General features: G+C 43.3%; 1 protein-coding gene across 1 annotated transcript in view; it reads left to right on the plus strand.

Annotated features, from left to right (window-relative positions):
• Positions 1-16,127, plus strand: part of LOC118789995 (adhesion G protein-coupled receptor A3) — a 105,228-nt gene that overhangs the window by 76,657 nt on the left and 12,444 nt on the right. The window contains exon 15 of the mRNA XM_036546777.1: positions 13,643-13,770. Within this exon, the coding sequence (XP_036402670.1) occupies positions 13,643-13,770 (128 nt within the window). The remainder of the gene's footprint in view (positions 1-13,642; positions 13,771-16,127) is intronic.

A 16,127-nucleotide genomic window follows, 5' to 3' on the forward strand; every position in this document is an offset into this window, starting at 1 on the left:
TGCATATAGTTAGTGATCGCGTGTTGCAGTTTGTTCATCTCTTTTCTTCTGAAACATCCTCATGATTTATTTACAAATAAGTCGTGTTTAAAATGTCAAAAAGGCGGTATGTCTGCTAGAGAGAGGACGGCAGCACAAGCAACTGTGAAAGTGAGGGAACGCGTGCACAGAATGTCAATCTGTTGTCAGATGTAACGCAGCTGTCAGCTAGCCGTCGAGTGGCTCTCTGGAAATGTATGCATTTAATATCCCTCCAGAAAGGTATAGACGCTTTTTCGCCGCGCTACACGGAGCGCAGTCGGGACAGCGTGATTGTCAGAAAAAGAGTAAAGGAAGATAGCGATGCAGTTCAGCAAATGGAAGTGACAACAAATGAATGAATTTTCAAGAAGGGTGTTTTACGTGTAGTATGTCATGACCTAAGATAACGTATTTTCAGCCATGAGAGCTAAGATTGAGAATGCATTTACAGTTACCACACCCGCAGTTTTCACTGCAGTGACCGCGTCCAGGACCCTTATTTATGGACTCGTGACATCACAGTTCCTTGAGTAGTGCCGATGTGGCCAGCGTTATTAATTCACTGCGTTCAATTGTTTATTTATTTTTTGACCTAATGCATCATCCAATGATAAAGCTGCAGGGGTTCTTATTGGTCTTTCTTTGTATGAGAGGCATCATCCAGCTTCATTCCATTGAAATCTTGTGTTGGCTAATTAGGTTTGTGCAATGAGGGTGCAGAAGGTAAAAAGAGTAATCCATGGGAATGTGTGTTGCTATCAGAATGAGCAGAGAGGGAGTGAATTGGCTGTTGTTTACTTGTGGAATATGTGTCAATAACAAGAGCCGATATAGCATCCAGTGTACTTGAGTCATGTAATTGCAAGCATTGAGCTGTTGTCCCATCAGTTGATGTAAGCCTACTATATTTATGAGGAACTTGTCTTTTGTATTTTATCAGTGCTTTCATTACTGATTTGTTGGTGGTATTTTACCTTACAAAGGAAACATGGTATCACACACATACATGACATTGCAGGTATTATGTGCTGCAGAGGCTGGCTGTTTGGTGCTGGGCTATATCTGCATTGATAGTCAAACCACTGTTGTAGGTGAAATGTAATAATTTCTCAGTGAAGAGAGTTGCAAGATAGGAATTGAACACAAACCCAGTCGTGTGACTTTTTTTTCAGTGAATCCCTGCACATGGGGTCAAAGCAGAGGGGGGGAAAGACAAGGGAGAAGATGCCAGTTCACATGGAGGCCGGGCCCGGAAGACACACTGCAGTCTCCACACATAGCCCTGTTCATTTGTGACTGCATGGAGTTAATTAGTCCGCGAACAGCGTGACAAACCGATGCAGTCATCCTCACAGATTTATCTGTGATTTTTTTAGGACACTAAAAGTATTTAAATGATGTGTGTCTGACTGGACTTCAGAGACTCATCCTCTACAGCTTGTCTTTCAGATCTCTGTTCCAAATGCCAGTGTCTTTTTATTGATTGAATGGATTTATTATTCTATTTACCTTTAGAAGAGTAGGAGTGCTGTCTGTTCAGCATATGAGGACAGGAATGAATGTTTTGTACATTTCCCTGTCGGCATAAAGTGCAGAATGGTTTTTGTGGAGCTTCTTGTTGTGTTGTCATATTTAGTGACATTTTCGGACATCTGTTTTGGGACGGACAGCGACAAATGTGACTGAAAAACAATCATGCATTTGAGAAATAAACAATAAGATTGAGTATCCCGGAAATTCACTTTTGGAAGGACAAGGAGCTGTGCTTTATTTTGCAAAGGACACAGAGCTCTGTTTGTTTATCGGTAATGAGGGGCAGATTGGTGTGTGTTCCATCAGTGTGCATGGCTGACATTGGGTTTTAGGCTGATTATTGCTATCTGTGCATGTTTGGTATGGTTGTAGTTTGGGGTCAGTGTGTAGCAAAGGTGTGGCTGGTTTGGATTACTTGGCTTTGTGGTTAATTGGTGTGAATTACTTGGTTTTGAGGTTGATGTAATTGGTGTGACTGAGTTGGGGTATAGTAATGATGTGGTTGTTATTTTGGTTGGTCTGGTTTTGGTGTGGCTTGTTCTGGTTGTGGTATTGTCATGGTTTGGTTGTAGTGTTGTTGATTGGGTTCTGTGGGTTCTGTGGTTGTGGACAATGATATACCTTAATTAACACCTTGAACATGAAACAACCCCTATCATGAAACAATCAATAAGGCTCCAGTCCTGTTTCCATAATAGCTTGGTTGTGGCTTTGATTTTGCTGGTTAGTCTGGTGACAGAGAATACCGATCACTGATCACTTCCCCTGTATTCACCGCTTCACTTGACCTCATGATCACTCAGGGCTCAATTTAGCGTGTTACTTGCCATGTCTCTGCCGTCCTTTGGTGGCAGTTTAAATGAATGTAATCTTTTCATCTGAATGATATTTCATTATCACTGTTGCTCAGAGTCAAGAGTATTGAGAAACGGAAGCGCTAAACATCAGCGCTAAACATAGAAATGCAGCCCTCTGGCCCTTCCGAATTTCAGCACCATGGACAGATCCAGGAGGCCACGTCAGAATCTGCTGCACAGTTTTATTGCCTGTGCCTTCCGTGTGCATGAGTGAGATGAAGCAGGCTGACTCATCATTTGATTCTACTGTCGCAGGGTCTATTCGTCTCTCTTCACAAATCATGCTAATGTTATGATTTTAAAACAAACCCTAGCCTTTGAATTTAGCTGTGACTCTAAGATTAGGCAGTCGTTCAGCACATAGCGCCATTTAATTAGTAGCACTCTGACAGGGTTGAATCACGGGATTGCTGGCCCCCATCTTAAGCCTGGAATGGAATAGTCAGCACTTTTCCTGCCACATGGTTCAAAGCAGTCGAATAATTGAAGATAAGCTGCACGGTGTCAAAACAACGTGCCTCAGTGAGACGTGCATTTTTTTGTGGGTGGTGCAATAATAGAAAAGTCTTGCTTTTTAAGAAAAGAACTGTCTTACTTTCCAATACATTTGAAAATAGATTGATCCTTCAGGTGAAACAGTTATAATGGTAAGTCTTCTGAGTTGATTTTGGCCTTCTAAAAATTAGACTGCTGTGTCAAAATGACACAGGCCCCTGTCCTGTAGATGGAGTTATTCTGTGATGTTCTGTGATGTGTGTCAGCAGTGTGTAGAGACATGCTGGCTTAACTTTGCAAGGGCAACACAGCAGAGCAGCATACCTATATAAAGTTTTGTTGTGTGCCAGGTATGCCCCATCAAAACTGTAATCACTAGATGGACTCCTGTTCTGCATTGTAATTGAAGTATTGCTAAGGTTAGAGGGTATGTATTCTCTGGAATCCCGTGACTGAGTTGTGTTTTCTCTTTTGCCACCTGTGTTTGCTTAAGAATATTGCTTGTCATTAAATATGTAATATCCCCTGTGGCAGTCAATGTGCTTTTTTGTCACTCTGTAGCGCTACATTGTGGTGAGGGGTTTTAAGGTGACGATTGTAACATTTGCAGACAATTGTGAGTCAGTCAGTGTTTGTTTCTTCTGACATGATGTGCTTACTGTCTCACTTACTAAAAGGTTATGCATCCAGATGGAATAATGTTTTTTGCATGAATGAGTAGGTGTTATTCATAAGCACCATGTGTCTGATGGATTATAATATTTATTCAGAGGCACCTGTATTTCGCTTCTTACATTTGGTATCCTAAATGCCCTAAATGAGCAAAGCAAGAGCATGGTATATATATATATATATATATATATATATATATATAAATAAAATCAGATTAAGGATGTTAGATGGATGTTATATATGCAGTGGATCATAAGCTTTGTGATTCACCCTGATTGTCCAAAATGTACATTTCGTTCACATGGCTGTTGCATTGGAGGAGGGTTCAAGATGTTTTTACGGCAGCACTGCACTGTGTGGAGTTATGGAGACAACAGCTGTCTGGTCCTGTAATAGTGTGTGTACATGGCAAATATTTCTCTTTACTGGTCAAACACAAAGTCCTCCAGCTGGAAGCATAATTCACCTACTACAATTGGCACAAAGTGCTTTCACATCAAATCCATTAATGCAGTTGCTCCCTAATGTTTTTAGTGAAGGCCCCTAGTCAGCTACACCAATGATCTCAGTACCATTATGAGTGCACATTCTTATATTCTTGACACTATTATGTAATTAACCTCAAGGTGACCTGTGAGAAGCTTTGTATAGTGATTACACATGAGACTGTTGCACATGAGAGATTGCAGAGATTGCACATGAAATTATCGTACATATGTGTCTTCCTGCCTGCAGAATTTTAATGGTCTAATTTGGAAGTTAAGCATTGGGCTAAAGTACTGAACAGCACAAGAAACTTCTGTATAATGAAAAATGCTGCAGAAGAAAGAGTAACAACCAATAGATAAACAAAATAATGAATGCTTGAAGTCTGAATAAAAGGCTAAATGCCACTTTAAAGACATTACAAGTTCCCCTTGGTGTGTGTTTCCCATTTTGGCAAACAGCGCATTAGTTAAGCACATTGATTTCAAGGAACTGTCATTCTAGTGATTGGCAGATGTTATTGTTCTGCACATGTAGAGTGGCTTTAAGAGTATGTTTGTTGAGTCCTCTTGTAGTCATTTTCATTATGTCTAACTAATTGCTGTAAATTCTGACTACCTTTTTTCCCCCATAAAATATCACCACTTCCGCTGTCACTGTGCTGTCATCAGCACCTGTGGTCAGATGTTGGTATTTTTATTTTGGTTGTGATTTTCTGCTTTATTTTAAGATGTATTACGTAAACATAATATTTACAACGGCTTATGCCAAGGAACGCATGCATTAGTGTGAATGCAGTTGCCTTAAGTAAAGTTAGTCAAGCAGAATGTGAGCACAGTTGTGCTTGAAAGCAAAGTGAATCATGCATTACCCTATGAGTACATTTCATTTTAAATAAAAGCACTCTGGCAGTAGCACATAAATATAGCATCTTTTTCAATTACATTAAATTTGGGAATACTGCTGGTGTTTGAACTGAAGACCTAAACACTTTGGTTCTCAGTAGGACACCAATCTAGATTTGAACCTTTGACCTCATGAGCATGCAGAAAGTTGTGAGTCCACTACCCACCTCCCCACCAGCACCCATAAGCGTGTCCCGTAGAGCCATGGTATGACCTCTCTGGACCACTGGCCCGAAACTGACCTTTGTCTTCTGACACCTCAGCTATCAGAACTTTCCCTCTGCCCGAGGAGCCTCCAAGTCGAGGCGGGGATCTTTTTTTACCGCAACCGTGTCACTTGCACTTAGGACACACCTCAGTGATCTCACGCAGTGGCCAGGACAGATACTGGAGGGCCAGCACAACAGCTGCTACGAAAGGACAGACATGCTGCCCCAGTTATAACCTTCCATCCAACGGCAGCTTGGAGGCCGACTACAGCATGACGTTTTTTTCGCAGTTTTTCTTTAGTATTGAAAAAGTGCTGTCATCCTGTTGTTTTTCACGGCTAATGTGACTCAACTTGTACTTCTCTGTCGCTGATGACAAAGGAGTGGGCTGTCCACAGCATCCCCCTCCGACCTCGGTTTTGCCCGACCAAAGCAGCTTTGAGATTGAGGTGGTGGTGTCCTCGCGGCTGAGGCAGCAGAGCGTGGGATATGCGCATCATCAGTTTTCACATAAACCACCTCGCTCCCAGTCCCCCCTAGCTTTGACCAGATGCCCTGTGCCTTCCGGTTTAATTGAACACGAGTTTGCGGGTACCTGGAGCTCTGTTGATAACGAGGTGCACCTTCTCTTCCAGATGCTGAAGATCTCCCTTGATTGAGGCAGCTTGACCTTTCGGTTTTGCCCGCAACGTTTCTATGGAAACAAGGACAGAGACAACATTTACACAATTTGCACGACAGGGGTGCTCTGGTAATTCAGACGGGTTTAAAAAGGTGGCTGCGGCTCGTTGTGCACACAGTATGCAGTAGTCATTGCACTGCTGCCTCCAGCGTGTTTGTAACCGATACAGTGCGTTCAGAGCGTTTTTTTTTTTTATCCGGTAGCAAGACGGGCCACGTAACTGAGAGCCAGGGCAGTGCAACGCTGGCTGCAGGTCAGGTCATCTTATCGGTTGCAGCGTGCTCCCTGCAGTGTTCAGTCTTTGACATGAAGAACTGCCGGGCAGGCCCCACGCTAAGTCTCGGAGCCCCAGGCAGCAAAAGGTCACAGCTGCGATCATGTTTGACATGGTGTTTAGCACCTCTTGTGGGTACCCAGATACACGCCCGCCTGGACCTCATCCTCAAGGAGCAATGGGAAGGGATTCAATATTGTGTGCTGCTCAGGGCTGCCTGCATTACCTCATTCTTTGACAGGTGTTTTTGCCAATTCAGGGGAAGGTACTCAGATGCGGCTGTGTGTGTGTGAAGCGTTACTGTGTTACTGCGTTTTACAGTGTACGCCGTGTGTGCAAAGTGTTATGCATACTTCATGAAAGCAGACACATAAATACCTCTTGAACAATTTTGCATGAATGTAATTGTTTAAGGACATCACCATCCATCTCATTGGTACACAACTTGTCAAGATATTTAGCAGAACACAGATTTTGCAACCAAATGCTAATGAGAAGCAGAGTGTAGTGCAGTAGTTAAAGATGTGAATTTCTGAAGAGAAATTTTCATCTTCAAAAACAGCAACTTTGGCAGCAATAACAGCTTATTGCTAGAGGACAAAAAGGGAATTCACTGGTGAAATCTAGGAACAAATAAATATCAAATTGTCAAACAAATTTTTAACTGTGTCTGATCTGTAGTTGTTTAGGTGCAGCAATGGTATGTTGTTTTATTTAAGGTTCCTCTGTTCCTCATATAATGTTACTGTAAATATGCAGCCAATGTAATCAACTTCATTATTTATTGTGGTTACCTATTGTGCTGAGCATCTCATTGAAAAGCTCATGGACGTATTATACTTGGTTGTATGATTTGCCTGTAATTGTCTATACATGGACGCTTGAGTGAACTACATAGTCCACCCTGTGGCAAGTTTCATGAGATGGGGTCCGTGTACTGTCCATATATCATTATGTACACACTTAGAGCATAAATCAACTCTTACTATGTTGCTGTATGTGAGACGTGTTACTGATAGCCTTGGGGCACATAACAGTGCAAGTAAGGCCCATCACATATCTAGCTGCACCACCAGAGCCCAATAGATTTTGAAGGGAATATTACTCTTTGCAAGGCTGCTAGATGGATTTTGGGCAGTGCAGTGGTTGTGGGCACTGTGGCACTTTATATTCTTCTCCTGCTATTCCATCCCTTTGTGTATGTGTATGCATGCATACATGTATGTGTGTGTCTGTGTGTGTGTATCGCTCTAGAATTCACTTTTTTGCTGTCTTTGATTCTCTTCAAAGCCCCTTCAATTTCATGCTAATCTCATGTGACCGCATGAGCAAGACAGGCTGGTATCAAAGGTGAAAACTAATGTGAGCACTAAAATTCCCCAGAGGATGCCTGCCTTATTTCCCAATATGATAATCAGACACAGACAGACACATGGCATGCAGGAAGAAATGGAGGACCACTTGGCTTCAGAAGGCTTGGATGGAATAAATGTCAATGGATGAAATAAAATTTGTTGAAAGCAGGAAGGGGGACAGTGTCCGTAATTACCATGAGATAGAACAGAATGAGACAGTGTATGTGAGTACAGTAAGATAAAATGGAAGAAGACAGTTTCTGTGATTACAGTAGCATACAGCAGAAGGAGACAGTGTCTATGACAGAGTAAGACGGAGAGGAAGGTAGCAGTGTCTGTGATCACATTAAGATAGGATCGAAGGCAAAAGTCTCTGTGATTACTGTAAGACAGCACTAAGAGAGACAGTGTCTTTGACACTCTGACACTGCACTGAGGGATGGGTCATGCAAGAGTTAGTTTGGAGAGCTGTGCACCATTGTGTGTGTGTGTGTGTGTGTGTGTATGTGTGTGACAGTGCAAGTGTGTGAGTGGTTTCAGTGAAATCAGAAGCATGGAGTAGACAAGGCTATATGTACTGTAGGGAAGGGGGATGGGGGCACGGGATGGTGATGGCGGTTGGTCTAATCAGTGAGGGGAAATGGGTCTCCTCTGAAGACGCATTCAGATTGTTTTATGAACCGGACATTCTAGTGGGACAAAATGAGGCCAGCTTCTTTAAGAGACATGAAAAGCCATCGAACTGTCTGAGTTAATTCCTCACAATGCCTCCACAAAAGCCTGGATCTTTGTTTTCTCTTACATTCACTATATAGGCTACATGAGGAGATGTACTTAGTTTAAGTAGGGAGTCATATGCTTTATGTTCCAACATAGAGCCAGTGTCTGCCCCAAACCCCACGGGTGTGCACTGATTTATACTGACACCTGTCTAACTACTATTAGAGCTCACAAACTAATACTAGTAATGATTAAAACATTAAAAATGCTATTTATTTGGTACACATTTATAATTAATGCATAATAATAGCATTCTTACTAGCTAGCTAACTACTATGACAGAAAATGTTATTTATTCATTACAAATTTATAATTTACTTATAAAACATAAGAAAAAGAAGATGATGAATACATTTAATAATGTGTTTTAAAGTACAATAACTTGTACATCCAGTTTCCTCTGTCTGTGTTGGTATTATGTTGTATTATGATAAAGATGCTATCTTTTATCATAACCAATTACACTCTGAGGTCCAGCTGGCATTGGCTCTTAAAATCTTCTGAGCTTAGAACACTTGTTTGCATACGGGTCTATTGCAGGGGAATTTCGCTGTTCCAAAATGCCACTTATTCAGTGATTAGCAGGCTCCATTCTGTAGGGTAAGCCCTGTGGTGCTTCATAGCTTCCTTGAGCCAAGCAGCGGAGCTGAACACAGCGTCCCTGTGTGCGAATTGTACGTTATGATTTGGCAGTGTCCTAGAGAATGGCTTTCTACATATGCAGAAAAGAATGCGCCAGTGAATTTAGCGGCTTACCCTGGTTGGGAATGACAGAAAGGGATTATTTTCTCATGTACCCAGGTGGTGTGGCACAGTGATCAGGGAACTTGACGAACCTCTCGAAGGTGGGAGGGGTAGGTGTAGAGTGCAGGTGGGGCACTGCTAGTATGTCTGTGAACAAGCTACTTATCCTCAATTTTTCTGTAAATGGACAAGATAATAAATGGATAACATGTAAAATTAAACTCTGCAAGGGCATGTGCTAACCAAACCAGCAGTGTGGTGAAATATGTACAATATGCATGTACAGGTATATGTTTTAATTTCTGTGGGCATATAGAGTGATTCTGATTGGACACAAAGGTGGACCACAGGACACGAAAAGTCAATAAACCCAATGTGTGATGAGACACGTTTCCATGATAGCTTTATTTTTGGCTGACTGGTGGAAGCAGTCATGTAAACAGTGGCATGGCTCTCCCTGACTGAGTGCATCCTGAAGTGATCACATATTACAGCTGGAGGTGCTGGAGGAAGAGAAAGCCATGGCAGAGCAGTCCCAACCAATATTAATAGTGTGTGTTCAGTTCTTGTTTTAAAGAATTCAGTTTGATGTGCAGTGTTGTGGTGAGAAATAGGTTCTTTGTGCAAAAACCAAAGAAAGGTTTCCAGAACTCCCTGTCCAGTGGTTCACTCATTAATTTTTAATTTAGTCTTTTTTTCCATTCTTCACCTAGATAGTGAATCCCAAGATTGCATCCCATCTGCAGTTATTATTTTATTACTCTCTGCTGATTGTTAAATGAGGTCTCTTTAAAGTGAGGAGGACTTTGAATCTGTCAGTAGCACTTACGGTTGAAACAAAGGGGTCATTCGACACAGCATGGAAGAACTCTAAACCAGCAGGCTGAGCCCTCATGGTTTTACCTTTTTAACTAAATCCAGCAAAAGAGTGCTTTGTGTTACTCTCTTATCTTGGACCGTCAATAAATAAACCAACATTTGTGCTAAATATGAAGAACTCTCAGATTATGCAGATGCCCTCGAGGAGATTATGAAAACTCATCAACTCTTTAACCACGTATTGAATATCTTCAGAACACAGCGGTTGTGCGAGTGTGTTTGCCTGTGAGAGTCTGTGCGCATGCCAATGTGCATATGTGTGTTCGCAGTGCCACGTGTGCGTACATGTGTGCGTGTGCGATGACTGAGTGCGTGTGCATATTTGCTTTAATGTACATTGATAAGAATGTAATAATATCATGTCTAATTCTGCCTGCACAGATGTTTAATATCAGCATATGCAAATGACAGATTTGCATAGCGAACAACATTGCTGGAAATTTTTTTTGCCAGTCTGGTTATTGAGATTTCAGATTCTCATTAGCCTGGAAGGGTTCTAATCTTAGTACGTACCATAAAATGCACGATTAGTTTTAATTTATTACTGTTAAAATTGATTAGGAGCCTTGAGTGAGTGCATTTAAATTGCAGACCAGATAGCTATTCGTTCATTAGCTCTGTTTGGTTTTGCGCGCTACTGCCCCATGGTGCAAACAGTCAAAAGCTCTGCTGAAGCCCAGATGCACAGCATGCACAGATGTCCCACAGCTTTGAGCGTCTCTCCCCTTTTCCTGAGACGCGTGGTCTGCACTCCCTCAGGTGCTGCACTGCTGGTCTCCCAGCCTTTCTGATCTGCAGTCTCGGCCCAGCCTTCACCCTCCCATTGAAAACACTGAACGCTCAGCCTGCTGCAGGCGTCCTGCTTTTACTCCTTGGAGGCCTGCCAAGGGGTTTTTCAATTTGCGACTGTGTTACAGTTTAGATGTAATCCTGATCTACGCAGAGATAAATATTTACTGCATTGAATAACCACGCACATTTATGCAGACAGAGCCGTGTATCGTCTTTCAGGTTTCGAGCATGATGTGTAGTCAAGATACTGAATCAGATTGGATCCGTGACCAGACAAGGAGGCTTTGTAACCATCCTCTGCAGCAGGAAGAGATTTAATTGACACCAGTAATCTCGTTTAAGGGGTGGGAATGGGAGGGGGGGAGCACATTAAATTTGAGGAACGACAGACACAGGATAAAAAGGCCAGTAATGAATTTCGCTGTGTGACAGCAGGCTGGAAGGGCCCATGAGGTATGGTCAGATACAGCGTGGTGATGATAATTCTGGCGCGCTTCAGACCGCTTCGGCCCGGTACACCCAGGCTCCTCTGTAATTAATTCGACTGTCAGCGCAGGAACAGCAGCTCGGAGAGGGAGTCATAAAGTATGTCCCAATAGGACGTGATAGCAATAATAATAGTACTAATCGTAATTATAATAACTCAGAGAGGCACTGCAAGGAGCGTTCGCGCATCCACTGCCGCTGTGCCAGAAAGATCCCCTGCTGAGTCACCCAGTGTGTGCAGAGTCAGTGTTTGTGTGTCTGGTGTATACTATATACCTTGCAGAGTCAGTGTGTGTGTGAGGAATAGTGTACGTCCTACAGAATCTATGTAATTGCAAGGAACAGCATATACCCTAAAGTGTGTGTGTGTGGGTGTGGTGGTGGTGGTGGGGGGGGTGCAATACAGACCCTCCTCAGTCAATGTGTGTGGGGAGGGGTGCAATACAGACCCTCCTCAGTCAATGTGTGTGGGGGTATCGTATGCAGTCTGTTGAGTCACTCAGTGTGTGAGGTGCAATACAGACCCTCCTGAGTCAATATGTGTGTGTGGGGGTATCGTATGCACCCTGCAGAGTATATGTGATGTCTGATTAAGCTGCCCTGCAGCAATTCTCTACATTTTACACTCAGAGCATCCATCTCAATAAGGCACCCGCCCCCCCCCCCACACACCGTATACACATGCATATATCTCAGCACTGTGACCGACTCTGACCTGAGCCGCTTTCCTTCTCTACAGCCCTTCTCCCGCAGGCCGTAAATCTCCACCAACAGCCTCTCGCAGTACGATCAGAGCTGGCGAGCAAGAGCTGACCGGCGCCATCGCTCAGCTGATAAACATGGCCGTCTTCCTCCCAGAGACTTCTGTCTTTAAACGTGGCCATCTGCAAACATGGCTGTCTCTGTCTGGAGTCTATATTGCCTCTGTTCAGTCAGTGTAAACACTGCTGCCTCTATCCAGAGTCTGCAAACATGACTTCCTCTCCCTCTAGAGCCTGTATACATGAAGGCTTCGCTCTTCACAGTCTGTAAAAATGACTGCCTCTCCTCAGAGGCTGTAAACGTAACTGCCTCTCTGTAAATGTCTGTAAAAGTCTGTAAACATTTACCTCTCTTTCCTAAGGTCCCCAAAACAGAGCCCCGGTGTTTTGTTGCCTGCTGATTTTCACCATACCTCTAACCATACCTAGACTTCAAATACCATTAATAAACACGTGCTAGGAAGCGAGTGCCAGTCACCACCGTGAAAGCTGTTGATCTTCTGCCTGCTACCCCCTCATATCTCCTTAATCAGCCATCCATCAGCCAGGCCTGTGAATGCTCTCTCCACCAGGCTGCAGCGCCCCTGGCTGACCCCAGCCACCCTGAGAGAGAGTTCCGCTCTGTTAGGCAGTGATGCCCGGCTCTGGCCACAGAGCCCAGTGTATCACTCATTCTGTGGAAAATGGACACAGAGCTGGAAGCCCTTCCTCTGAGCTGTTTCTCTCTCTTGCTCACTCTCTCTCTGTCTCCTTGTCCTGTCCACCATGTTTCTCTTTCTCCCTCCTGCCCCTCTGTGTCTCTCAGTCATCATCTCCCTCTCATTCTTTCTCTCCCTTTCCCAAAGAGGTATGTCTCTTTTCCTCTTCCTGCTCCTCTGCTACTCTCTCTCTTTCTCTCTCTCTCCCTCTCTGTCTGCTCTGCTCCATAGAAGTTTCATTTCCTACAGCACTCATAGTTCCTGTGGAAACACAGGCCGGGGTGAGCGCAGCTCTGCCCTCAGAGTGCAAGAGTAGTTTAGACATTCACTGCTGTACCCCAGGGCTCTCAGTTAACAAGTAGGTCAGGCGGAACCACAGATATAGGACCGGACACAAAGCCTGAGCGATGAAAGGCCTACCATTCAATGGACGCAACGCAGTTTAAAAAGAGGGAGCAATCACTTGCTTATCACACCGCAACAATGGGGACCAGAGAGTCCTTGTCTGTCAAGTTGGACGACATTTTCCCTCTCTGCACTTCTTTTGATCTCTTTGTGTCCCTGGACTCTTAAAGTATTGTCTCTCAGTGGAGGCCCCTTCGCAGTATTTGTAAATCACAGTACTTGTAAATCACAACTGAGTGGACCTTTGGGAAATGGAATATTATCTCAGCCACAGTGGCACATATATTTGACTTTCTGTTTTCTTATTTTGGGGGGTGAGGATGTAGCCTTACATGCTGACACATTATACATCATTTGGGGTGTGTGTGTGTGTGCGTGTGTGTGTGTGTGTGTGTGTGCGTGTGTGTATAGGTTCATACAATAAGTGCGTGTGCATACACGCGTGTGTGTGATTGCGTGCACACGCACAGGATTGTCATCCACGCATAATTGTAGCTTTACTACCATATATCCATCTCTGTGACTGGCCCAGCAAAAGCCGTGTTGTACTCTGTGTGTCTGTCCGTCCGGCTGTCTAAAGTGGGTCTCTGTGTTTCTCTCTCCCTCAGGATCTAAAGAAGGTGCTGTCTTTCCCGCCGTACCCTGGGGAGTTTCTGCACCCTGTTGTGTACGCCTGCACTGCTGTCATGTTGTTGTGCCTGTTCGCATCCATCATCACCTACATCGTGCATCACAGGTAAAGTCCCAGGCATCTGCGTACTTCTGTGTGCGCGTGCATGGGTGTGTGTGTGTGTGTATGTGTGTGTGTGTGTATGTATACCTCTCATTGTTCAGTTCTTGTCGGTGTGTGAATGTTCTGTCTCTGTTACGTTCCACGGACCGACATAGAAGGCCTCAGAATTCAGTCCTGACGAGGATGGAGCTGTCTGCTGTGCACTCTACAACAGGATGCTTTGATTGGTTCAGAGATTGTTTCCAAGCAAGCTGTTTTTCTACCTTATATGAATGTACCATATTATCGGTCACACTGTTCATCTGCAGATGCACAAACCTTAATATCATATTTCAGTGTTTAGAATTTTTATGGAGCAATTAACATGTGTAAGTATCTCTATTTTATACTTGCAGAATATAGGAACTGGAAAGAATCAGTAAAAAATTTACTATGATACCTTGAGACCTGTACAGTCTCACCAATCAAATATAATTGAGTCCTTCTTCATACCTACCCTATGTTATTGTTTTTGGTGTCCTCTGTTATTGGATTTCTTTGATCTTACACTTGATCATGCATTTAAATAGAAATGTAGACTAATACAAGAAAGAGAGTATCAGTGTTTATGCCATCTTCAATCTCAGCCTTTACGTTTGGACAGGACTGAGAGAGTAAGGCATGAGCTTGTCAGGACAGGTGTGAAAATTATGGTTAGAGTAACGACCCAGACAGGAATAAAAATTATGTATTTTGAGTAAAAAAACTTGTCTGTGTTGAGTGTGTCATTATTGCCCAACATCATCAGGCAGTCTGCCATAAGTTTGCTATGATTGTTGTTCTTGATTTTGAATAAATTTACATCCTTAAGGTAACACTGAAATTGCTGTAAATAAGCAGGACAAAGTCCTTGTTATGACAGACTTCTTACGAATCTGAAGAATTATGTGGTCGTGAGTTGTGAGGTGATAAATATTTGCGCCTGTGGTGTTTAGTGCAGCAATATGAGAGGGTGACTGGTACTCTCATCACTCGGGGACAGGATCAACAACAGTTTTGTTCGTGCTGTGACATCTCAACAGCGCTTCACTATGAAACAGCCAATGCTGTGTCTCTGAGTGAGGCTAATGTCTAATGTATGTAGCTGAGTTATGCTGTACAAGTCGGCAATGCTACATTTCTGAGTAAAGCTGTACAAGTCAGTAATCTCGTATAGCTTGGTAATGTCATATGGCATGGTAATGCTGTATCACTGAGTAATGTTGAAGTCAATAATGCTGTACCTATAGAAATGCTGTATCACCTGGAAAAGCTGTGTAAGTCAGTAATGCTTAGTAATGCTGTGTGTTAAGAGTAACATCACCACCATGTAATGCTGTAAAAATGACGAATGCTGTATCTCTGAACAACACATCTGTGGTTTGGTGTGACTGTATCTCTGAGTAACACTGCAGAACACTGTATTGTGAAGTAAGCCTGCATCTCTGGGTAACACTGTACCACAGTAATGCTGTGTCACTGAGCATGTATAGTGCACAGCTCAGCCTGTGAATTACCATTTCTTTACAACAGATGGGGGGATGTTTAACAATGCCCCAGACATCTAGCTCTTCATATCTATACCTCCTACAGTTCTACAGCCATCGCTATTTTTATATTCAGACGTGATGAAAACTCAGCTGTGAGTAGGGCATTTTGGGCCTGTGAAGCTCTTCAGCTGCAGATCAGTGTGAGTCAGAGACACTAGGCTGAAGGGCTTAAGCTATGCTTAGACACCGAAACCCAGGCCCCATTCATGAAGATGTGTCATTCAGATCTGTGCTAAGCAACGAAACAGCAAAAAGTCTGGATGATATGAACCCTTGTATTATTGAACCTTTGTATTATTCAGGGAATTCAGAGCCATCTCAAGGTTAGGTGTTAAGTTTATCACAGTTTGTAATGTGTAAATAAACAGTGACTCATGTCGGTGGCACTCTACTCTCTGACTGAATCAGAGCCATGCCCAACAAGTCCAAGTCTTGAGGTGGATATTATGTATTTAAGATTGGACTGATTTGCAGTGCTGTCAAAATGTTTCTTTCCATCCTTGTATCACAGATGGTTTACCAGCCTTTGAAAGGAACTTAAGCATTTCGGTTTAGATTTAGAGACCGCGGCTGTCGGATTTGTGGACATGGCACGCAGATCTCACAGCCTCGGGTATGTGGGTTAGAATGTCGTCATGAAAAAATTGAGCTGTCAGAACTAGCTATGGCATCTCAGACACACGTTGTCAGCCTCACAGCCGACATCGTCCTGCCAAACGTGCGCGGGTGTCCTCTCGTCAACTCACACCTGCAGATACAACAAAGCAATCAAACATTCTCTCCCCACTCCAA

This window comes from Megalops cyprinoides, chromosome 15 (assembly GCF_013368585.1).
Source record: "Megalops cyprinoides isolate fMegCyp1 chromosome 15, fMegCyp1.pri, whole genome shotgun sequence".
NCBI lineage: Eukaryota > Metazoa > Chordata > Actinopteri > Elopiformes > Megalopidae > Megalops > Megalops cyprinoides.